This window comes from Colias philodice, chromosome 8, assembly GCF_061535455.1.
Source record: "Colias philodice isolate Cphi_HAF_F1 chromosome 8, ilColPhil1 Martin Lab GWU primary, whole genome shotgun sequence".
In the NCBI taxonomy this organism is placed as follows: Eukaryota; Metazoa; Arthropoda; class Insecta; order Lepidoptera; family Pieridae; genus Colias; species Colias philodice.
In genome coordinates, this window is record NC_143093.1 from 8,557,211 (window position 1) to 8,581,622 (window position 24,412).

A 24,412-nucleotide genomic window follows, 5' to 3' on the forward strand; every position below is an offset into this window, starting at 1 on the left:
AAAAGAAAACCCACAAATATCACATTGTGTTTTTTTAAGAACACTTACTTCTCTTCTTAACTTCAAACCTTATTGAATAACCCTTTCCACAACCTAATCATCTATCGATCTTTTTATTAGATAAGAACTTTTATATTCTTTTAAATGTTCCAAAACACATTTATAAATTGCACCATATTAAAATAAAACATCTTAATATAATCCTTATAAATATATTTCTAAATTTTGTAGTGTTGTATTGTTAGCATGTAGCTATATTTAACTGAGGTAGAGGGAACTTCCCTACTACAGGGTTATATAACTTAAAAGGGAAGTTCCAAATGTTTGTGACCACACCGCCATGTTAACAAATAAATAAATTGTTTTGTTTAAATTGTTAATTGTTTTGTTTTGAATTTCGTACACCAGGCATGCAGAATCTGTCCATATCGTGTGCGCTAGTGTGCCTCATAGTGCTGGGCAGCGCGGCGCTGGTCGGCGCTTTCGGGGTTTGTAAGCACCAGATCAGCGCTGTTCTTGTTACTGGCGTTATGTATTTGTTGGCTGGTAAGTGTAAGATTATTCAAATAAAAAAAAATGTGTGTGTGTACTAGTGTACACACGTAAGAAGTGAAACTTCTTTATGACCATATTTTTCAAAAAATAATTTACTATGTATATGCAACTTTACAGAAGTACGTCGAATCAAAGATGGCGCGCAACGGAAAAATGTCACGCGTAACGAAAAAATGTTACACAAAATTTTTTTCCAACCCCGATAAAGAAGTTTCACTTCAATAAAAACATTTAAACTTTTACATTATGAATTTAAATGTAACGAACGATTTGGAAGATCCCTTAATAGATATTTAAATTACTTTTTTATTCATGTGCATATGGTTTTACAGAACACTTAGCTTCCAAACCCTTTTTTATAATTACCTAACTGTTTGTAAAAGTCACAGAACAGTAAAAAAGTAAAAGAAAAATTAAAAAATGTGTGCGTGTACACACGTAAGAAGTAAAACTTCTTTATGACCTTATTTTTCAAAAAATAATTTACTATTTAGATATATGCAACTTTACAGAAATATTACCTATGTCGAATCACGCGCGGGATAAGAAAAAGATGGCGCGTAACGGAAAAATGTCACGCGTAACGAAAAATGTTGCCCTAAATTTTTTTCCAACCCCGATAAAGAAGTTTCACTTCAAAAATAAGTCGCTTGGCTTTTGTTTTTGCCCCTAGGATTTTCCAAAATGATAAAGGTGTTATTTTTAAAAAACTACATAAACATTGTTCCCAGGTCTATTCGCAATGTTCACGCTAATGATAATCCACTTCAAGCGTGTCCAGCGAGTATCCGCCCGTGCAATGGACGATACTGCGGACGGAGTTGTTGGACCACATGGACCAGCTTTACCTTTGCTATCTGCTAGAGAATTCACTACGTCTTGGTCTTTGGAACTTGGCTGGGGCGGGGTTGTACTGGCCACTACTACGTCACTATTGTGGATTTTGTTGTCGAAGATCATGCGATACAATCCGCTGTCCACTATGTTACTATGAATTTTCCGCTACACATCCCATGCGTTTCCTCGAGTGCTGCTATCTGCTAGAGAATTCACTACGTCTTGGTCTTTGCAACTTGGCTGGGGCGGGGTTGTACTAGCCACTACTACGTCACTATTGTGGATTTTGTTGTCGAAGATCATGCGATACAATCCGCTTTCCACTATGTTACTCTGAAATGCTACAGATCCCACATGGACCCGCTATACCATTGCTATCTGCTAGAGAATTCACTACATCCTGGTCTTTGGAACTTGGCTGGGGCGGGGTTGTACTGGCTACTACTACGTCACTATTGTGGATTTTGTTGTCGAAGATCATGCGATACAATCCGCTTTCCACTATGTTGCTCTGAAATGCTACAGATCCCACATGGACCCGCTATACCATTGCTATCTGCTAGAGAATTCACTACGTCTTGGTCTTTGGAACTTGGCTGGGGCGGGGTTGTACTGGCTACTACTACGTCACTATTGTGGATTTTGCTGTCGAAGATCATGCGATACAATCCCTTGTCCACTATGTTACTGTGAATCGTCAGCTAGAGATCAGGTTATACCATTGCTATCTGCTAGAGAATTCACTACGTCTTGGTCTTAGGAACTTGGCAGTATTCGATATTTGTTCTAAAAATAAATAATCCTGAACTTATACAGCTTTAGAGCAATGAATCCTGCTTATCAAAATCAGAAACTTAACCCTTCGTCCACTATTTTACAATACAATGAGCTTTACGTTATTATTATTTTAGACATTATTAAAAAAGTAATAGCGGAATTAAAAAGCTTACAAATTCATATTAAGTCTGTGGATTTCTATTCTATGACAAATAACCTCCACTTATTACTATGAACGTGCTATAGTAAAATAGTGAATTTTGTTGTCCACTATTTATTCCTATATCGACAAAAATTATATCTACCTATTTAGTTTTGTCAGATAGTATTTTGTGTTTTATCACAAAGCGTACATACAAATTGTTTCTTTCCCGATCCATCATGGCCTCGTAATTAAGTCAATTATAGCTGGTTATTCCATTCAAATAGTATCGTTTATTAGGATATTGTCTATGCTTTGATTAATTATTCTAATATTGGCTTATACCGCCATTTAAGAGAATAATTAATCAAGGGATCTCGGTAGAAGTGTAATACAATATTAGAAGTTATAATGTTATCTGTGGTTACAATATGATCTAGAAAATAAAAAAATATAGTAGTATATTATTGTTGAGAATGCAAAGCATTGAAATTGTACTCTGATTATTCAAACAGTAATATAAAAATATGTACAATAATCCAACCCATGAAAATCGACTCATTTCAACTCGCTTTATAAACATGAAAAAGTTTGTAATAAAAACGGCAACTTCTTTTCGTCTAACACAATTGTTTAAAAAATTTAAATCGCCGAGCTTTGTTGCCGTCCATTGCTATTGTTATTATTTACGGCTATAAATATATTTTTGAAGGGAAAATGTTATCCTTTGTTTGATGAATAGGTATTATGCCCTTGAATTTTATAACCACGTTACGCTTTTTCGAAAATACATTTGTTTAAAAATCTATCTAGCTATAGATATAAGTACTTAATAATGATAGTACGCTGTGAGTCGTTTTCTCTTACAATTTACGAAGGTTCGATTCATACATAGCTTGATCGCGATGATAATAATAATTAATAATATATACCTACCTAGCCAAAAAGAACAATAATAATATTATTATTATTAATGCTAGGGAACATAACGTCATAGTATTTCGCGATACGTGCAGTGGAAGTTGGAACACAGTTGAGAAGATTTTCACATTGATTTAAAATCCTATTGGTTGTGCTTTAATTGCAAGCGTGTGATGTAATTATAAGGAAACTTTTATGTACAAGTGTGCCTGATGTTGTGTAAATAGAGTGATATGAAAATATTAAAAGTTAACAAAAATTGAGTTTTTATTATAAAATTCTGCTTAATGTATACAAAATGGTTTTATGTTACAATTATGAGGTTTATTCAGATTATTACAGTTGATAACGGTTGTAGTTCTACCATTATGGATCTAGTATTTAATCGTAGGTACCTACCTTTACAATGTAGTTTAAAAAATAACTGTCGAAAAAGTAAATATCGTAAAAATAATCTATGCGATAAATAATAATTTATTTCAATTGGCTTCAGCATTCTTTTAGCTTGTCCTTTAAATTTAATATGCATACAACGAATTTTAATAAACCTATGAGTAAATATGCAAATAATGTGACACTATTTTATGAAAGTTTTTGTTATTTCTTTGTATTTAACAGAAACTTAAAATTTTTCATCATTAGTGTATAAAGCTGAATGTTGAAAATGGTGCTGAAACGATGTTAAATTTTAATATACAATTTAGCAATTATTGAAACAACATTTTGCATGAAGAAAAACTATGCACAACATTTTTGCGAAGCAGTGTGTGTTACCAGTTGTAACTTGTGTGATTGTGTCGATAATAATTAAAATATAGTAATAACTGTTTAAATTTCAATGCATTTTCATTTATTTATTGTTCCCACACTTAGCAAATCGTATAACCTCGCAATTTTAATTTATTCAGCTTTGTTATGTATATATACAAAATAATGTGAGTAGTTAATGTTAAAAGTTAAGTATATTCATGGACCAATATTTGATATATTATATTGGTCCATGGTATATTGTTAGCTTGATAATTGCAATAGCTTAAACGTACTAGAAGGGCGAAATATTTGTAAAATATTATTTGTGATAATTAATAGTTCTGTTATGTGATTTTGTTATTAAAGCTATATTTTGTTTATGGTTATTTTATTTGCATTGAATTAAGCGTTACCTTATTTGTTTATATTTAATCAAAAAGAGGTACATTCGTAATAAAACACAGTTCTTTATGTGAAATTTATTTATTTTCAACTATAACAATATTTACAAGATAATATACAAAATAGTTCACAGAACTAAGAGCCTAAACATTGGATCTGAGGAATTTCGATATTTTCAAATTTTAGCGATGAATACAACTTAAATAGTTTGTCGATAAAACACATGTATTCACGAACACTTTCACCTTGGACGAATTAAAATAAAGAGATTAAATTAAAAATTAATATTTATTGTAAAAAAGTTAATCGTCCTGTAGTAATTGGTCCTCAATATCAATGTCTTCGGCTTTCCTTTTCCTCGTTTTCGGCCTCTTTCCATGTAACATTTCTAGTTTAATTTTCTTAGCTTGCTTCTTCTTTTCGCGTAATTGAAGTTTACGTTTTGCTGCCTTCTCTGGATTACTGACTTTCTCTTGTAATAATATCTGAAAGCAGATACGAAAGAAATTAGGATTTTTTTTAGATATAGAAAAATTAAGCAGATCTGGATAGAATAAGAGCATTTAAATAGATAGAATACATGTTTAAAAAAAGTCATTAAATTTTACTATATTCAATTCTCCCGTAACACGCTTCACGAACAATGATTAATTTAAATTTAATAATAGATTTGGACTTTGAACTTTTCCTATAACTAAAACAAAATTTGATAGTAGTGAAAACAGATATCAAGACTATATCGCTATAATGTAAAGCCCTACAAATTTTACAGTTACAAACATAAAGCGTTAAAAAGTTATTAATTATAAGTTACACTAACCTTCTTCCTCTCAGCCCTTTTAATATTCAATTTAGTTTGTACTTCCGCAGCTAGCTTGCTATATTCAATATCTCCGATTTTCCTTCTCAATTTTTTCCCAATTCTTCCCGCGAGTTGCTTAGCAACGCTAGACGGTGACATCGCGTCACCGGTGGAAAGTTCTCGAACAACCGGCGGTAACATTACATCTATTATTCTGTTTATATCCTCTGGTTCGAGGATACTTATGAAGTGGATCCACATTGTAAAAATGGCGGACCTCTGTGAAATAAAAATTTAATATAAAAAAAATTAAATATATAATATAACGATATTTTGTACCGGTATAATTTAAATTTGTTTTTAATAAAGAGCTTTTTATATAACCTAGCTATAATCGTAAATCAAAATATAAAGGTAATTCGATAAAAGTACACTTGCATTTTGCTGTTATTAAATTAATTGATTCATAAATATTTTTGCTTTGTTTGATGATTGTTGCAAATTGTTTGTGTAATTATTAGGTATTAGTTGTACTATAAAAAGAGCGTGTATGCCTAGCACACGTGTCAGAAGTGAAACTTCTTTGGCAAGATTGCGAGATACCAAAATCGTCGCCGTACTCCATGGCGTGACGGTATTGCCATAACGCGATCTTGAAATTTTACTCTCAACACGCCTAAAGAAGTTTCACTTTAAAAGTAACAGTAAAAAAATAGTTTCTTATACACTATTTATAATAACTAAACAAAAAAAATATGTTATAATAACTTACAATATTCATACAAGTAGGCGCTCTAGCCACTTCAGCATTTACTCCTTTTCGTAACTTAAACAGGATCCATCTTATATTCACTTTCGCTTTTTCCGTGTCGACTTCGTCACTTTCCACTTTATTTGTTAGTTTGAAGCTAGGCATTGAATGCACTAGTTTTAGTATGAGGAATAATACTTCAGTCACCTGAAAGAGTTTTTAAAACCGAGTTAAAACTTATTATGAAACTAGAAAAAATATAATAAATTAAACTATTTGACCTATACGAGACAAGATTAATTTTGGCAGACATCATTAGTTATTGTGTAATTTACTAAAATGGTAACCTCGCCAATAATTTCAGCGGAGGACTGAAAATTAGCACTGCAATGCGACTGTAAATCAACATACGCTAAGATTTCAAATATGTTCTTCCTAATGTTTATTGCAAAAATAATGTCCATCTTTATTCCTAACCAAAAATATGCGTACAAAATTACCTGATCAGCCATATCCTTTCCTACATTTGGCGTATACTGCGCGCACAGATCCAAGACTAAACTACGCAAAGCATCCTCCGTGTCATAATAAATAAACCCTCTATCAGTTTCACCATTATTCTCTAAGTCTTCAACATTTACACTATTCAGAATATGCCCCAAAATTTTGGCCGATCGTAATCTAACCCACGCATGAGGATACGCCAATAACGCTTGACAGTGTTGCCCTATATCATCGTAATCGGAATTATAATTCTTATTTTTCAAAGTGGCAACACAGTGCGTCGCAATAGCATCTATTAAATTCAGAATTTGTATTAGGCTGTGGTCTTTTTCTTTCTGTTTATCTTCGTCCGATTTTTCGGTGTCGTCGAGGCGTATTTTAACAAAGCGACCTTCGGTTATATCGTTACTGAGAAGTAATATTTTTCCACTGAGTACGGGAAGGAGCGTTTCAATGCGGGTTTTAAAGTTTTCTTGCTCAACGTTAACAAACCGAATTGCTAACTGGGCTGCTAATTCGAAATGTACAGGCTGAAATACAAGAAATAATTAAGCATATATACATTGATACTATAATTGAAAAACCATTTTTATTACAATATAATTAAGTTACATTCACTATATTAACAATTTTCATATGATATACTTGTACATATATGACAATTAAACAGCTTTAAAATAATTATTTAATACATAAAAATATTATGTCTTGTGATTAAAGAAACTGAGAGAAGGTCTTTTGACTATGATTAAATTGTTTTCATCTATCTGTGAAACACAACTTTGGAATTTTATTTTTATTTATTACTCTTTAATAAAACTATACATGGGGAACTTATTGCTAATTTATACAAAACAAAACAAGAAAAGTATAGTTTATTAGGCGGCCTTATCACTTAGAAGTGAACTCTTCCAGGCAACCTGGGCAAAAGGTAACAAGCTTACTGAAATTACGATGGTAGGTAGAAAAAAAAAATTAATGTTTCTTTGCTAATCACCTCACTCGAGTCTTTATTTAGTGAATAAACTTTACAAACCTTTGTATCTTCAAAGAACTTGAGCAGCATATCGAACAGCTTGTTCCTATCAGCACTGGTCAGTCTGGTCAGCATCACCTCTATACAAGCCGCCGCAGCGCTGCGACACTCCGCCGCGCTGTCGTTCAGCATGCTGGCTCCCAGCGCTAGTAGCATGTAGTCGCTGTGCTTTGAGAGGAATGCCTGGAATAATACACAGTTTGATTTGTTTTGTGTTTTATCCTACTACTATCCTACTACTATTATAATGGCGAAAGTTGTTTGTTACTCTTTCACGTAAAAACTACTGAATGGATTTGAATGAAACTTTACCACAATATAGCTTATACATCAGAATAACACATAGGATAGGTTTTATCCCGGGCGAAAAAAAATTTTATTGATTTTTGGTGGACATTTGCAATGAAAGAAAATTGATGATTTACTAAGTTTTGTCTAATTAAATAACTGCACTGTTTTGTACAATAATTGAATTAAAAATATAAAACTCTAATTTGAACCTAAAATTGTACCATATCATAAAAACGCAATCGATTTCTTTGCTTATTTGACGAAAAACTTAACTCACATTTTATCAAATTAAAAATTAATAAAATGAAAACACTAACTAACCGGTTCAAATTTCCGAACGATCATTTCAATGAACTTAAGCGACGATTCCCGCCCATGCTGCAGCTCATAGTTCAGTTGAGACATGAAGAACTGTATGAATTTCTCCATTCGCCTTCCCGGTGAATAATTCGTTAGATATGTTACGAAAATACCGCGAGCTTCGTCTCTGGAAATTAGCATTTAATACAATTAACATAAATATATATTCCATGTACCTACTATTAAGAATTTAAGCATTTACAGCCTTACTTATAAAAACAAAGTAAAGTCAGTGCCAAAATATGATTAATTATAAAAGACAGAATCAAATTCAAATGGTGAAACAGATTTTGTATAATTACTACACTATTGAAGTTTATAGTATATTAACTCACATACAAATACGCTATTTATTGACCTTATTTTATTATTTCTTTAAACACACACACTACAAAAAAATATTTCAAATTAAGTCAATCATATAACCATACCTGGATCTTGCAGATTCACTTAAAATACAAATCTTCGATATCTTTTGCATAACTTCGTGTAATTCAGTTGAAACTAATTTTGCATCCAATATAGCTTTTAACAATGAAAATGAGTTCGCTTGTCTTTCATCATTTTGACAATCTTCTTCAGCATATAACAGTAACGTTTTTAGTTGATCTGCTTCTAAAGTGTAATGTTTAACATTTCTTACAAGTACTGTTACAGCCTGAAATGATTAAAAGGTATTAATTTTCAAACACTATTATAAAAAAAATACATAAAAATTACTAAGTACATACTAAAACTTTATTAAGTACATACTAAAATTTTTGGGGGACAAATAGTACTTTTCCTATATTTAAAAAAAAGACCAAAATATTTACCTTAAAAGCAGTCCTAACCAGGTGATAATTATCATTCTGTTTGCTGATCTCAAACGTCGCGTATTTATGTAATATCGAGAATATCGTCTTCACAATACTTTCGACCATTTCTTCTAACGTCGGCGTGCTAATTCTAATCGTCCACAACGCCGCTATACATTTTAGCGCTACAGTTATAACTTTAATATGGTCACTTTGTATCGCATCTACTAGCAAGGGTATAAGAGGATCCACGAATGCCTTACAATCCATTCTAGGCACTTTTTCCCTCTTCAAAATAATGTAAAGTATGTTTAAACTGAATTCCACTAGAACATGAGCGTTCGCTTTAGCAGACGTTTTAACGTGTCTCGCTTGTGACTCCTTATTTCTTTTTGGTGTTTCTGGTATGATAAAACAATCTGGTTTCGCTCTAAGCATCTTTTCTTTCTGGTCTTCAGTGAGAACTCGTTTAGGAGCACTTAAAACGAATTCCGGAATGCTCTCTGATGCAATTCCATGAAGGAATATGAAAAGAGATTCAATATCAATAAATTTATTAGTAACTAAACCACTGGATATATGCATTAAGGCATCTTGGACTTTCAGAACTACTTTCTTCGAGTGGTGATTCTGTAAGACCTCTTTAAACGGTAAGAGGAGGTTGATTAAACATTTCTCTGTAATATTCTGAGACACAATCATGAGTGTCACGTAACTTTTCTTGCTTGGTTTTGCTTCTGGAGTTTTGTAGTGTAATTTCTCCACTTCCTTTTCTTCGGACAATTGACCAAATAAGTCATTAATGCATACATCAAGAATATATTCGAGATTTTGATCTATATCGTCTGGTTTGAAGTCAGATTTTAGAGCATCTAGCACCGTGTGGATTGTGGATACAAGTACGTGGACTTGGAAACCCCTGGTCAGTAGTAGAGTTAAATGTTCAAAGAATACGCCTAAGTATGGAGTACCGACTGTTATCATCACTTTCTTAACGATATCGCGAGCTGCTATCCTCACTTGTTTTAGTGGTGATTTTAGGAACGAACATAACTTTATTATAATCCTGAAAAAGAAAGTTTACTTGTGAGAATTTCTCCTTCAAAATTATGGTCTATCGTCTAAGCAACAGATGGCCATATCGCAGAGAAACAAGAAAATGGTCCTAAAAATATAAAATAAATTTGTAAATTTTTTATACATTACACAAAAGATATGTTAATTTCTATATGTTAAGAATGTTGTCCGAAGAAAAGGAAGTGGAGAAATTACACTACAAATATGTTAATAATCCATACTAATATTATAAATGCGAAAGTAACTCTGTCTGTCTGTCTGTTACTCAATCACGCCTAAACTACTGAACCAATTTTCATGAAATTTGGTATGGAGATATTTTGATACCCGAGAAAGGACATAGGCTACTTTTTATCCCGGGAAAATGACGCAATCCCGGAAATCCCACGGGAACGGGAACTATGCGGGTTTTTCTTTGACTGCGCGGGCGAAGCCGCGGGCGGAAACCTAGTAATATATAACTATGCGGTCATCATCGGTTTGTTTAAAAATTCTTTCACACACCGAAACTATAATGATTCAAAGTTCAAACACGTCATGATAAAAAGTGCATACCTAAACTTACCCAGGTAACTGATATTTCAAGAAGTCTCCTGGCAAGCGTTGCAATAACTTGACCAAAGCGAGTGCTATAGGTACTCGCAACATGTCCTCCTCTTGACGGACCAATCCAGTACGACGACGGTTCACTTTGTGCGACTCTTCGTGTTCCGTCAGTTTTCCTATTGCTCTGAAAAGTTTGTAAATGGTTAAAATCAATATTATTAGCGAGCTTTTAATCACGAAAACTAGTCTCCGTGAACAAAAAGATCAAAATAGAGACGAAAATATACTTTTGTATAAATAAACAGATCGATATTCAGGGCCCGTAGACAAAGTAAAAATTAAAAAACGATAACGAAGTTAGAAAAGGAAAAATGTATGGGATTGACATTAGATAGACCACGTGATCTAACGCGGCGTATGTCAATCCCATACATTTTTGCCTTTTCTAACTTCGTTATCGTTTTTTAATTGTTACTTTGTCTAAGGCCCCAGTTTAGATTAAATAATAACGTACCTATTTAATTGTGGTAATAACCCAGCTGTTAATGATTTGATTATCCTATTAGCCACAGAAGGCGAAACACTAGTAATTCTTTCAAAGGCTGGTGAACTAGACACTTCTTTCGATTCTTCTTCGTCTTTCTCATCACCGACTTCTGTGATTAAATCTTCCTCTAACGATTCCTTTTCTTTACTTTCCTGTTCATCTTCAGATTCTTGATCTTTTTCCTCCTCAACTTTATCTACCTTCTTATTTTTATCAATTTTAATACTATTCATTAACGATTTTGGTAATTCGATATTTTTAACTTTAGAGAAATCGAAATGGAAAGCGTCAATCACTCCGACTATAATACGCGTTAGTTGTTTTTGGTGCTCTGTCGAGTGTCTCATTTTATTCAAATACAACTTTAAGATCACTTCGTAATGATACCACGGCAGTAACCTACAGCATGTGGATATAACTTCAATACAAGCATCTATTAACGTGTTCTTATCCGAATAATTGTCGTCACATATGTACATAGATGCCAAAGGTAATATGAAATTAGTCAGAGTCCTGGGTGTTGGACATTTTGTTATTTTTCTTGCTACTTTACAGAACTTTAGAAGCGCACGCACACGTCTATGTAACTGAAGATGGCAAGAGTTTTCAAAGAAGTCAACTTCCATGTCTTCTTTGCTAGCTAACGGAGCTAAATCGGATAGTACTACATCTGCATCAGGACATTCCCGTACTAATTCTCCCAATATTGTGAGACTCTCATTTCGCAAAATATCATTTTTCTTATCACGAATACCAGTCGATATAAGTGAGAGCACGGTGTCTCGAACGAAAAATTGTCCTTCATTAGTTGATCTGTACTTCATTAACAATTTCGGGAGTATTTTCTTTAAGCATAATCCTGCACTATCCCGTAAACCGATGTCTTTCTCAGTGCGGATGAAGAAGAAACAATTGTTAACGATTAAAATAGCCAGATCAATATCAATCTCATTGTTATCCAACATTTGATAAATTGTCTTATATGCATCTATCCTTTTGTCAAAATCAGGCTGATCTATCCATCTCTTATTGAAAGCATTCATTTCACTAATAACATTAGCTATTTTCGTTAACGCTTCTTTATTAGCAGATTCATTTTTACACATTGAAAACAAGAGTTTAATCAATAACTTCCTAACTTCAACTAAAGTAATCTTATTAAAGAGAACAGCAATATTCTTCATGTATAGCTGTGGATTAGAACTATGTCCAAGAAGGTTTATAATAGTATTTACTGCATGTTCCATGTTTTCTTCAGCCATATTCATGCAAACTTTTTTCACAAGTATAGGAAGTAAGAGATTCAATAAATCGTCGCACATCTCAGGTGTCGTAACCATTTCCGTAACACGTGAAAGTATTAAAAGATCTCGTTTATTCACAGTATTCGATTTTGCTGAATTTGCAACTCTTCTCTTCATGACTTCCAAAATACTGGGCAAGTGAGGTATTAAAATTTTACTGCCAAAATTGATATCAGTTCTGTCAGATTTTACTTCTAAAACATTAAACGATTCTAAATCTGGAACTTCTTTTTCTTCATCTTCGGTTAAGGTCAATAATTTTTCGACCATATCAAGTATCATGTTAACAACACCGGGCGTAGTTTTCGGTGCTAGCAAAAGTTTAAATATTTCAGGTAAAGGACTTAGGGAAGTATCATTTTCGGAACATGTTATTAGTAAAATATAGTATCTTGGATTGAGGCACCATGTATTGAATAGCTTTAGAAGAACTGTTGGACTGTAAATACCCTCAATGTGCAATCTAGGAAGTACAGGCCATATTAAAGTTTCATAAATGACATACAATTCATCCTTAGTCCACGCATATTTGTCAAACTGATCAAAAACTTTTCCCAGTATTGACAGAGCAATGGTCCTAAGATTTTTCATTACTTTCACATAACTCACGTGCACTTTTTCAACACGAGATAGAACGGCGGCTACGTGTGAACAGACAGCATAAAATATTTTCATAAAGTGAGATAGTAAACTATCTTTCATACATCCTCCAAAATACTCTCTTACAACATCAAATAAGTTTAATACACTATGTATTTTTCCAGGGCTCGTGACTGCTTTTAAGTCTATATTATTGGAAATATTTTGCAATATATCCTTAGGTTCTAACTTCATATTGTCCTTGAAGTATGTGAATGCCATTTCAATGAATATTTTCAATTCATTTTCTTTACAGCCACTCAAGTATCGCATCACTAAAGATCGTCTAGTTTGACCTCCTCCCTTTTTATCTGCTCCTAGTTTTGAAGTCATTTTTCCATATAAAATTCTTAGTATTATAGGAACAACATGTTCCCTGTCTTCAACATGAATAGCCTCTGAATCTTCAGTTATTTTAAATTGTGCAAGTTCATCCTTAAACTTGTTTTCATCAACTAGATTGTGTAGATTTGTTTTGTATGCAACCACACTTTTATTTTTATAATTCAAAACACAATCCAATGCATATTTCTGGAGACCAGGATTTTTATGTTTTAAAAACTCCATATAGAGTTCCCAAAAAACTGGTTCCTTATGGAGTGCTCTAGGGTTTTTAAACTGCGAGAGAACTTGCATAATATTTATAAGGGTTTTAAATATTATTTTACCTGACACAGTGTCTTTTTCTTGTTCTTCAGGAATTTCAAGATTATCAACATTATGTTCTGGATTATCAACTTCCATTGCACTGCTAGCCTCGCTATCATGTTTTTCGACATCTATTGTCAGTGCATTCATATTACTATTTTGCCGATACTCTTCGTCTATGAATTTCAGGAAAAGAGTAACAACATCCCTATTTTTAGCCTCACAAACATGAATACAGAATGTCATTGTTTTTAAGATCAAATTTCTGTAATTGAAAAGATCAGGCCTTTCTGGGATATTATTATATTCAGCATATAAATCTTTAAGGAGTGCACTATTTCCTTCAATTTCGTTATCATATTTGAAATTTTTGATGTTGCACTTGGCGTTTGTGAAAGAATTTTCTAGAGCCTTATAGAAGGTTGGCCAAAAGACATCAATTACAAGACCATTGCCATAACCTGCTATAAATTCTACAACTGGTTCCCAGAGTAGTTTGAAATTGGCATATAAAATACCTAACATATAATGCAGAGCATAGAGATGAAAATCTGTGTCTTTTGCTAATTCATACTGTGTTGTGTTGAATGCCATTTTTTGCAAAGTACTTATTTGAGCCCTATATTCTTGTATAGAAGGAGTAATGGATTCCACTGCATAACATTTAGTGAAAATTGAAAATCTTTCAACTTCCCCACCAACTTGTAATGTTTTATTTAATTCTTCAACATTTTCAAATAATTTATATATGTGCGTTGTTAATAATCTCACCTGCAACAACGAAATATAAATAAAATAAAATAAATAATGTAAATAAAAATACGATTATAATAAACTGAAACAGTAACATAACAATCATTTTGCTCCATCCCAGCTACTCATTAGACAAAATCGAAAAAAAAATATGTTTATTCCTACAGTTCCCAAAATAAATGTGAAAAATACTTACAATATGAAATGGAGAAGACACATTAGATCTCAAATAAGAATCAATCAATGACAAAAATGGATATGTCAGGCTGTTCTCGTATTCATAAGCTGTTAGATACAAGTCAAGTAATTGTAACGCTACTAAATAGTTTGGGTCTGCTGCACAAGGAACTATAACTGGTAATAGAACATCTATATCACATATTTCCTTCAATCGTTTACAGCTTGATATATGTATCGCACATTCTAAAGTAGTAGCAAGTATGAACATTATTTTTCTTGCACATATTGATAATGCAGTTGTATCACAGATATATTTATTTTCATTTTGATGTTCCAGATTATATATGGATAGTGTGTTCAGAAGTTTCTTAGTTAATTCTCGAAGTAATTCAATACACATGTCTACATCAAGTCGCTCTATATGAGGCATGCAAAATAACACATTCATTAACTTAGATGGATTTTCAACTATTTCCTCCAAATCTTCATTTAAAACATTTTTGAAGTGTTCCATTATTAATGGCAACCCTTTTCCGAAATCTAGCGGATATTTCACCCATTCAAAAAGTTTCAATCCATTCTTGGATAAAGGTGATTTTCTCAAACATATTTTCGTCAATGTCGACATTGCTTCATTGTCAAAATCGGATTGAATTACAAAGTTCAGAAAATGGGGCAATATGTGCATATCAAATTGTGAATAACTGATGACATTTTGTACAAAATCAATTAGAATATTTGGAAACGGTAAAGGCAGTAGTACTTTAACAAGGATGCCAGCATGTTCTTGTGACAGTGTAATATTTGATGATAGAAGTAATAATGCTCCAATTTGAGCGCAAACTTCTAGAACAGTCTCCGATGATTGTTCACAGATAACCTTCACCAACAAAACAGTATATTGCTGTGGATTGGACAGATATTTTCCATGTTGATGTTCAATGACTTGTCCTGATAATCTGAGTATATACTCCAGTCCTTTATTTCCGTCTTCTTTAGCTATTTCTTCTGTATATTTAACGATGTTATCCCAAAAGAATGTGAACTCTTTATGTGATATTCCTTGTAAGCTGTCTTCAACTGTCTGAGTGAGTACTTTGAATAGAATTTCTTGGTGCGTCTTGTTCTCTTTGAGTTGTTCAAATAACAGAGGCAGGAAGGTGTCAATACAGCTGTGGAATTTATTGCTCACACCTCTTAATATCTCAAAGAGCAAATGACCACATCCTGTGATAGCCTGTAAACAATAATAGATTATATTCCAATTTAGTGAAAGATTTAACTTTTGTTCACCATCATTAAACTCATTGTAAATTTCAAGATTTTTAATAATTTATTATAATTTATAGTATTATAAAATAATGGAATTATTTAGTTGGTAATATTTATTTATTCTTCATTTATAATAAACAAGTACTTACATCATCATTATCCTTTAAATAAGTAAGAAGAGATTCCACAAACTTTTTCTTATCTCTTATATCCCTGGCCACAAAGGCAAAACTTTCAGCAGCAAAATTATTTATGTACTGTGGTTTATTTTCACTCAAAAGAGGTATTATTCTTGGTAGTACAACCCCAAGATCCTTCTTTAAATATGGCTTTAATATCTTGAATAGAAAAGCCAAACATATAAGTGTCCATTCCAGTCTCTCTGCATCTTTTGTGTCCAATAACTTTATTAGTATATCCAGGAATTTAGGAAAGTGTGGGTAGAAATCATTTCGTAAATCCTTCGCTACTGACACCAGTATTCTGTAAAACAGATTGATGTATGAAAAAAATAAGAAATAATAAATGGTAAACTGTATAATTCAAAAACATAGAATGATTGTCTTTGTGATTGCAGAGTAATTTCAGTTTACACATAGTGTTTATGGGCAATGGTAAGAAATGCCTCACAAATATAATATTTCTCCTGCTAATCACTAGTCACTACAATATGAAGACTATTGATTTAAGTACCATTCACATCATGTTACTTACTCTAATAAGGGCTGGAGGCACAACTGGTCTTCCAATTTCAAAAACTTTTCCAACAAATCAAGTACTTCCTCCTTTTTATGAATCAACTGTGCCACAGTCACAACGCCAAAGACTTCTTTCTTAAATTTCTTGAAATTTTCCGTCAAATTAAGCGCATGCCATTTCTGGATAGCTACATGGAAATGTGTATCATTCTCTCCCGGTTGACTGGAGTATGAATGCTCAATGTGGTAGAGAGCAGCATGCCGAATGTCGATGCCATTTATTCGCTCCGCAAATGGCACAAACTGCAATATTGAGTGGATGATCAGAACTTTAGAAGATTTTTAGAACGTCAAAATTCTTCGATATTTTTAATTGTATACGTATTTCAAAATACATATACATACTAGGTAATGTTAGTATACATACAATTCAAGTTGAATTTAAAATAGTAATTGATTATTATGTCTCTAAAATAACACATTTTACGATCGTGAGTAGGTAACCTCAAAACAATTATTATAAAGCTCATAGCATATTATTTAATAATTATACGTACCCGAAATGTATTCGTAGTTTTATGTTTTACTGGTTTGCTCTTCATTGTGAATTATATGAGTTTATAATTGTGAATATCAAAAACATCACGGCCTGTCGTACAGGGCTTGTTTACGTTTTTGAGCACAGCACATGTGTTTGACAGTTCATATCAGAAATTGACAGCCGACGACAGATCTCAGAATTGTCGCTATAAAAATATTTTTGGATTCATACTGTACCACACTGTACGTAACCTTCAGAGCGTTTTCACATTATCCGATCCGATATCGGATATCGGAAGCCGATAGCCGATATCCGATATCGGAGGGAAGTAAAATGTATGAAATATGTACCTGTCTTTCACATTGTCCGATCCGATATCGGATATCGGAGCCGACACCGATATGCCCGTGAGCTATCGGACGATAATGTTCAGTGTTGCCAACTCAATTTTCGAAAAGGCAGTATACCAACAGCAAAAAAGCACTAGTTTGTGTATTTTCAGTCTTATATGGCACAAAATCTTTAAAAAAATTCTTTGCTTTAACCAAAAAACCTTTCTATTAAAAGAAACCTTTTATTATTAAGAAAACACTTTTAAGTATTTATAGGCATTAAAAATACGATTTATAAGGCAGCTATTTTAATTACCGTATTAAAATATACGGCAATTGGCTGAACTGAAGTAAACAAAAATAGATTGCGTTCTTAAATTCAAATATTAGTGTCTATCATCTATATTTTAACTCATTCTGCCTCGCTCCTCCTCCTACTTGGATGTTGGTTGTGCTGTTTATTGTAGATACCTATTGTTGTCATTGAGTGTTTTAACCGACTTCAAAAAAAGGAGGAGATTTCACACCGATTTTATTTTTATTTTGAATTAACAACAAAGAATATTTGAAAACTCTTAATTCTAAAATAATTGCTTATGACAATAAAATAATTTATGTATCTTTACTTACAGGAAATTACAACAATCATATTATAAAGTATATTATATTTGAACGGGTGACAATATTATTTACAGTGTAATAAGAAAAAGAATAGAAAATGTGAACAAAGATTGTATCACTTAATAAATTTATCATAGGTACTACATGAACTTTTATAAATGTATATAGTGAAAAAATGACTAAATGACTAGGTACGTCTTGTTAAAAATACATTTAATAGATTTTGAACTGATACATAATATGTATTACTTATACTATTAACTAATACTAGGTTGTAGTAGGTATTGATATAAATTTATTTAAACCCCTTCCAGACGACACAATTTAACCAGCCGATTTGATTGCCGATTGAATCGGGCCCAATTTGATCGTCTATCCACACGTACACAATTAAATCGCCAATCTTAGTTCTGCTCCGTTGCCGTTACTGACTGGACTTTTATTTTGCAACATGCCTCTTAGTAAAAAACAAAAATTGGGGCTGATTTTGGCTGTAACTACAAATTTAGAAGAAAGAAAAAGAAAAAGGATATGAAGCAAAGAATGGTTGCTTAAAAGAAATCGCCTAAGTCATATAAATATCACTACATAGTACATAGTATAAAACAAAGTCGCTTTCTCTGTCCCTGTGTCCCTTTGTATGCTTAATCTTTAAAACTACTCAAGTGATTCAAGAGGAAGGTTTTAGTATATAATTTAATAGGTTTTAGACAAAGCGGGCGAAGCTGCGGGCGGTAAGCTAGTTAATTTATATAGAAATGGTTGAAAGTGAATAAAGATTATTCAATTTACAATAAGATTTATAACTCGAATTAACTTGATTCGTACTAGATACGGAGAAAATCGAGTGACAGTAAAAGTCTATCTCAAAAGTGGGCTGTCTGTTGACCATACCGGCTCCCGGTATAACAGGTAGGGAAAAGTGGGAAAATTTCATTCCACATATAAAAGGTTATATTCACACACAGCTGTTCAACACAAAAATCAATAATCAAAGTAAAAGAGAAGACAAAATCAACGACAACATCCGCTTGACACGCCGCTTCCTCGGTGAATACGTCAAAAAATTGGCCAATTAGCGTCCACACCACCCAATTTGATCGGGCAATCCCAAGACAATCGCAAATCGGCCGATCCCGACCACCCAATGACCTTGAATTTCATATTTCCGTCTAGACGACCCAATTTGATTGCCAATCTAGTCAAATTGGACGAAAAATTGTGTCGTCTGGAAGGGGTTTTAATTTATAATGTGTTAACATATACTATACAAATGACCGATATCAAAATTCAAAACTATTTAGTAAATAGCACATCTAAATAATATGCAGTAATTAAATATCAAATCTTATTTACATTTTACTTTTCTTTTTTTGAAGTTGTTTTTTTTTTACGTAGTTATTTTTAATGTATGTACAACTATGATCTATCATTTGAATTTTCTTTAATTATACCTTTTTTTATCAACTGGCAATTTAGTTTAGTTTTCTCTAAAAATTTCTGGCAACACTCATGATGATATCGGAAGGATTTTATCGGACAATGTGAAAGGGAAAATTGTATCCGATATCGGATATCGGCTATCGGCGTCCGATATCCGATATCGGATCGGATAATGTGAAAACGCTCTTACGCAACTATTTAAAATATTTTTAAATAATATTCAGGTACCTATCGTAAATTAATATTAATGTGTACAGAATTGGGGGTGTAAATCGTGTAATCATTACCTACAAAGAGTATGCGTCAAGAAAGAAGTCCTACGGCGAAGCAATGAACTAAATTTGACATGTCGGCCATTTTGTAGAAAAAAAGTTACGAGTTGCCACTAAAACTATAAGGTTCACCTTATTGAAAATTTAATAATATGGACTATAATTTACGATGAAACGAAGGATTGCTTCGAAATAATTAAGTAGATGTGTGCAGATTACTTCATATACTACCAATTACCAACTGGATAATGTGTCTTAAATAATTGATAGAAAACCTTCATAATTTATGTTATAGAATCTTGCATTAAATAAATCATATAAACATCTATACTCAACGCAAGCAATGAATATGAATAATATTTATAGCGCCCTTCTCATTTATTTTTCCCAATTCTACGGGTATTTGAATATAATAATATGGCAATATTATGTCAGCCGCCGACAGCGCCACATCTGCGGGACTTTTTTCGTGACTCTCTGAAGTCTGAACACTTGAGTTTTGCTGGTTTTGTGATTTGTCCAAAGAGTATAGTAACTATGTATATTTGTCATTCAAATGTCATAGAAGAAAAACAAATGTTGATTTCACACTACTTCACAAATCTTTATTCTTCTGTTTAATGCGCAAATTTAACAGCACAATAGGTACAATATTTATTCAATTTAATAATAAAGTATAGTTTTAACCTGTTAACTGTGAGACTGATTTTTTATTTTTTGTTCAATGCTTGCTAGGGTCGTTAATTCGTTGCCATTCGGGCTTTCTCAACGAATAACTAGACTTTACTTTCAGGGTAAGTTATTATAATTTTCAAATATGTGTATCAGTGTTTTTCACAATAAACAACTTAATTTTAAATGTTTAGCTTTGGTCTGGAATCAACGCACAAGTCACAGTAAACCGGAATTCCATCAATTTAAAAACATGGATATTAAAATTCTGCCGGCTTTGAAAGACAATTACATGTACTTAATTGTGGATAAAGCAACGAAAGAAGCGGCTATAGTGGATCCAGTGGAACCAAATACTGTTTTGAAAGCTGTAGAGGAGCAGGGTGTCACCTTAACAAAAGTACTCACTACTCATCACCATTGGTATATTAATAATGTTAATTAAACTACTGACTGCTTTAAATTAGCCTTTCGTAATTAACATTTGCTTATGTTTAATTCGGTATTCCTTGTTATATTTACTGTAATTTTAAATAAAGAAAAAACCTATCATAATATAGTTACGATTTAAAGGGACCATGCAGGAGGCAATGAGGACCTAGTGAAAATGCACCCTGGTTTAGAAGTATATGGGGGTGATGATCGTATTGGTGCATTGACCAACAAGGTTGCACATAACTCCAAATTTAACATTGGAAATTTAAATGTGCTCTGTCTTTTCACTCCTTGCCACACATCTGGTCACATTTGTTATTTTGTAACTTCCCCTGAGGAAGGTGGAGAACAAGCTGTTTTCACAGGTTTGTAGCTATATGGATAAAAATGTTATTGCTATGCATAATATACATTTAAAATGCAAAGTTTACATTAAATTGAACACAAAACATAATATTTAGAAATTAAAATAACATGCACATTCTTACTTTTATTAATATTTAATCTGTAATTTTTTTTTATCTTTAATTTTCATTATTTTTTTAATAAACCTATATGTTATTATATTTGGTTGTTTTTCAACAGGTGACACACTCTTCCTAGGAGGTTGTGGAAGATTCTTCGAAGGTACAGCAGAACAAATGCACAAAGCTCTGATAGATATACTTGGCAATCTACCAGAACAGACTAAAGTGTTTTGCGGCCACGAGTATTCCATACAAAACCTGAAATTTGCTGCTCATGTTGAACCAGAAAATGAAGATGTTAAGAATAAAATCACATGGTCTCTCCAAAAGCGACAAGAGGGAAAGCCTACAGTGAGTTCTAATGTTATATTTATTATTAAATTTTATTTTTGACGAATTTTTCATTGCTATTGTTCTAAAATTGTTTGAAACTAACAGATTAGGTGATGAATAATAAAATCTTATATATAACATGTTTTGAAATATTTGAACCGAATTTAGTTAAAATAATATGTATGCTGCTGTACAAAGATATTGTAGTAGTCTTAAAAGATAAGACTAGTTTATCACAATATTTATATAAGTATATTGAAGTGTTGATAGCATTACATAACTAATATAAGTAACAATAACAATATGAATTCTAGGTACCATCAACAATATTGGAAGAAAAACTCTACAATCCCTTTATGAGGGTAACACAAGGACCAGTGATGAAACACGTCAACAAAGCAGATCCAATCGAAACTATGAAAGCTATCCGTCTGGAAAAAGACAATTTTAAATCCTGAATAGTAGATTCCCGTCAATATGTTGTTTTCCATTATTTATAGTTGTTTTTAATTTGTAATTTTTTATCGATGAATACACTTTTGTATTTTATACTTGGTGTATTATTTCATCCTACATTATTTTTCAATTATGTTTTTATATTTAAAACTAGCTTCTGCCCGCGGCTTCGCCCGCGTGGTGTTTTAAAGGTAGCTTATGTTCTTTCTCAGGGTCTAAAGATTGTCTGCGCCAAATTTCATCAAAATCGGTTGAGAGGTTTAAGCGAGAAAGTGTAACAGACAGGCAGAGTTATTTTCGCATTTATAATATTAATAGGGATAAATTGATAGCTAAGGCAATATTGCAATATGATTAACTAGATTTTGCTTAAATAAAAAGAAATGTTTGTAAATTAAAATTGTATTTAAATAATAACTTAAAGCTTAAGATCACAAGGGGATTAACTGCTAAGTGGTTTAATTGCTGAATACTATTGCTCCTTTTTAATGTATGCTGACATTTCCTCCGCATATTTTTCCTTTGATCTCTCAAACATTGCTACATATACCTGTAAAATAGAATTCATGAAAATTATATTATGTGAAGTAGACAAAGACTTAATAGTGAATTGTTATCATTTCAAACCTATAAAAAACTGCTACACATGAACAAAGAAAACATTATACTTAACATTTTCCTAGATCAATACTATTGGATAAACTAAATCTGATTCCTGTGTAAGTTTTTGTAATCTGAAAGACATAAAAAATGTTGTGTGGTTTTATGAAACCATGGTAAAAGTGAAACTGTTTGAACGGTTCCGAACACTGCTTTGTGTAGCGCATGTCGCGTGTATCGCGGCTGCCGAGTAGGTATACCTACTCGGCAGCCGCGATACACGCGACATGCGCTACACAGACCAAAACGTTTGAGACGATGTAATAAAAGTTTCACTTTAATAATATTTTATTTACCCTTTTCTCTTCATTTGTGAGGGCTCTCCACCGTGACGCTAATTGCCGTGTGACTTCTTGTTTCGTGGGCTCTGAGCCCATTTCTGTTGCTGTTTCTGCTACTACAACTGGTCTTTGTTCTTGGCAAAATTGGAAGAAGGCATTACAAGGTTTCTTCGGAGCGTTGGGGTCTTTCTCTGGCTGTTAATAAGATTATTTAATTAATACATATAATTTGAAGATTAACAAGGGCTTATACTGTCAATACACAACAACAGTCATTCATTATAGTAGACACAATAAAGCATAAACATTATATGAACAGTAACTAAGTAGCACCTTGTCTGCTTTGCTTTTTCTTTTGGGTGCAGGTTTCTTTCCACCTGTCGCATTTTGTTTATCTATCTGCCGTAAGGGCGTTTGTGGTTTATTGCCTTTAACAGTCTTCGTGAATACTTCTGGTTTGACTTCGGTTTCAATGGGTATGTTCCTGAATGCATCGCCATGTTTATCTAGTCTTTCCACTAATAACCTTATGTCCTTTTTATAGCGTTTTGTTATTTTCTTTACCTCGTGTATCCTAAAAAGATAGGTCAATATATACCAATTGTAAATAAGCTTCATACAACGAAATTCTTAAGAAAATGCAAACCTATTCACTATTCGTTCATTATCCTGTTGCAACACTTCACATCTTTCAAGTAACAATTGATATTTTCGCCTATAAATTTCTTCCTCGGATGGTAAACTAACCATATCATCTGAGTCGTCAGAAATATTCGAGTTTAGTTGCTGGACTGTCATTTTAAATTATTTCTCGGCTTCAAAGTTCAACACAAACAAATTCCTTTCTTTGTCGCTTGTCAGTTGTCAGTGGTCGTTGCTCATGTTGGTGTGCCCGTCTATTTGGATAATCGGACTAACTTAGAGCATATTCATTTGTGAGCTCTTGATAATTTAAATCTTTCTGATTCTTTAAAAAAAGGTAACTAAAGTTAATATTTCATTAAGTGATAAAATGTATATTAGAATAGTAATATTAAACGCAGCTAACATTGTAAAAAAATTGTACCATAGATAATTAGATACCATTTTTTTTTATTCAGTAAGATAAAGTTTAGGCACTTTAGGGTTAGGAGCGGGAAAATTTAATGCCCCTACGTAAACTTGTACGAATTTAAAATATTTTCAGCGATGTTTCCATTATCAATTTATTTATTTTTGGCAAGGAGCCATACATGAATTCATGAATATCTTGTTCATTCATAAAATAAACATTTCGCGACTGCGCACTGCTAATAATACAAATGTATCGC

General features: G+C 32.6%; 5 protein-coding genes across 7 annotated transcripts in view; 2 read left to right on the forward strand and 3 right to left on the reverse strand.

Annotated features, from left to right (window-relative positions):
• The window catches only part of LOC149486711 (uncharacterized), a 33,873-nt gene extending 30,565 nt beyond the window's left edge, over positions 1-3,308 (forward strand). Inside the window, exons 6-7 of the mRNA XM_089698420.1 lie at positions 409-546; positions 1,287-3,308. Coding sequence (XP_089554546.1) covers positions 409-546; positions 1,287-1,549 — 401 coding nt within the window. The 3' untranslated portion in view covers positions 1,550-3,308. The remainder of the gene's footprint in view (positions 1-408; positions 547-1,286) is intronic.
• The window catches only part of Tsen54 (tRNA splicing endonuclease subunit 54), a 150,458-nt gene that overhangs the window by 115,934 nt on the left and 10,112 nt on the right, over positions 1-24,412 (reverse strand). The window lies entirely within an intron of this gene.
• On the reverse strand, positions 4,453-17,288 carry LOC149486713 (small subunit processome component 20 homolog). Its single transcript, XM_089698369.1, has 14 exons — positions 17,147-17,288; positions 16,606-16,892; positions 16,041-16,374; positions 14,636-15,856; positions 11,063-14,457; positions 10,568-10,732; positions 8,944-9,991; positions 8,560-8,786; positions 8,090-8,255; positions 7,478-7,660; positions 6,438-6,971; positions 5,959-6,144; positions 5,205-5,465; positions 4,453-4,869 (listed from the first exon to the last, which is right to left on the reverse strand). The coding sequence occupies exons 1-14, from the start codon at positions 17,189-17,191 to the stop codon at positions 4,687-4,689; spliced, it is 8,235 nt and encodes a 2,744-aa protein (XP_089554495.1). The 5' UTR covers positions 17,192-17,288; the 3' UTR covers positions 4,453-4,686.
• tzn (hydroxyacylglutathione hydrolase tenzing norgay) lies at positions 20,342-22,256 on the forward strand. Of its 3 annotated transcripts, XM_089698413.1 has the most exons (6): positions 20,342-20,443; positions 20,534-20,592; positions 20,665-20,893; positions 21,044-21,270; positions 21,491-21,723; positions 22,020-22,256. In XM_089698413.1, exons 3-6 carry the CDS (start codon positions 20,724-20,726, stop codon positions 22,161-22,163), a joined length of 774 nt encoding a protein of 257 aa, XP_089554539.1. In that variant the 5' UTR covers positions 20,342-20,443; positions 20,534-20,592; positions 20,665-20,723; the 3' UTR covers positions 22,164-22,256. The 3 variants fall into 3 exon arrangements, with proteins under 3 accessions (XP_089554539.1, XP_089554540.1, XP_089554538.1); XM_089698414.1 differs by lacking the exon at positions 20,534-20,592 and having other exon boundaries at positions 20,345-20,443; XM_089698412.1 differs by having other exon boundaries at positions 20,348-20,592.
• On the reverse strand, positions 22,538-23,966 carry LOC149486715 (uncharacterized). Its single transcript, XM_089697853.1, has 4 exons — positions 23,749-23,966; positions 23,436-23,676; positions 23,118-23,297; positions 22,538-22,711 (listed from the first exon to the last, which is right to left on the reverse strand). The coding sequence occupies exons 1-4, from the start codon at positions 23,898-23,900 to the stop codon at positions 22,634-22,636; spliced, it is 651 nt and encodes a 216-aa protein (XP_089553979.1). The 5' UTR covers positions 23,901-23,966; the 3' UTR covers positions 22,538-22,633.

What these genes read in the sequence shown, in the direction of transcription:
- LOC149486713 (XM_089698369.1), bottom strand. Translation starts at nt 17,191, where the DNA reads ATGAAGAGCAAACCAGTAAAACATAAAACTACGAATACATTTCGG. An exon ending in AGTTCTTTGAAGATACAAAG is followed by an intron (nt 6,972 to 7,477) that starts GTTTGTAAAGTT and finishes CTTGTATTTCAG; the next exon opens with CCTGTACATTTCGAATTAGC. An exon ending in GAAAGGATATGGCTGATCAG is followed by an intron (nt 6,145 to 6,437) that starts GTAATTTTGTAC and finishes AAACTCTTTCAG; the next exon opens with GTGACTGAAGTATTATTCCT.
- tzn (XM_089698412.1), top strand. Translation starts at nt 20,523, where the DNA reads ATGCTTGCTAGGGTCGTTAATTCGTTGCCATTCGGGCTTTCTCAACGA. An exon ending in CTCACTACTCATCACCATTG is followed by an intron (nt 20,894 to 21,043) that starts GTATATTAATAA and finishes TACGATTTAAAG; the next exon opens with GGACCATGCAGGAGGCAATG. An exon ending in GACAAGAGGGAAAGCCTACA is followed by an intron (nt 21,724 to 22,019) that starts GTGAGTTCTAAT and finishes TATGAATTCTAG; the next exon opens with GTACCATCAACAATATTGGA.
- LOC149486715 (XM_089697853.1), bottom strand. Translation starts at nt 23,900, where the DNA reads ATGACAGTCCAGCAACTAAACTCGAATATTTCTGACGACTCAGATGAT. An exon ending in AATGAACGAATAGTGAATAG is followed by an intron (nt 23,677 to 23,748) that starts GTTTGCATTTTC and finishes CTATCTTTTTAG; the next exon opens with GATACACGAGGTAAAGAAAA. An exon ending in GAAAAAGCAAAGCAGACAAG is followed by an intron (nt 23,298 to 23,435) that starts GTGCTACTTAGT and finishes TCTTATTAACAG; the next exon opens with CCAGAGAAAGACCCCAACGC.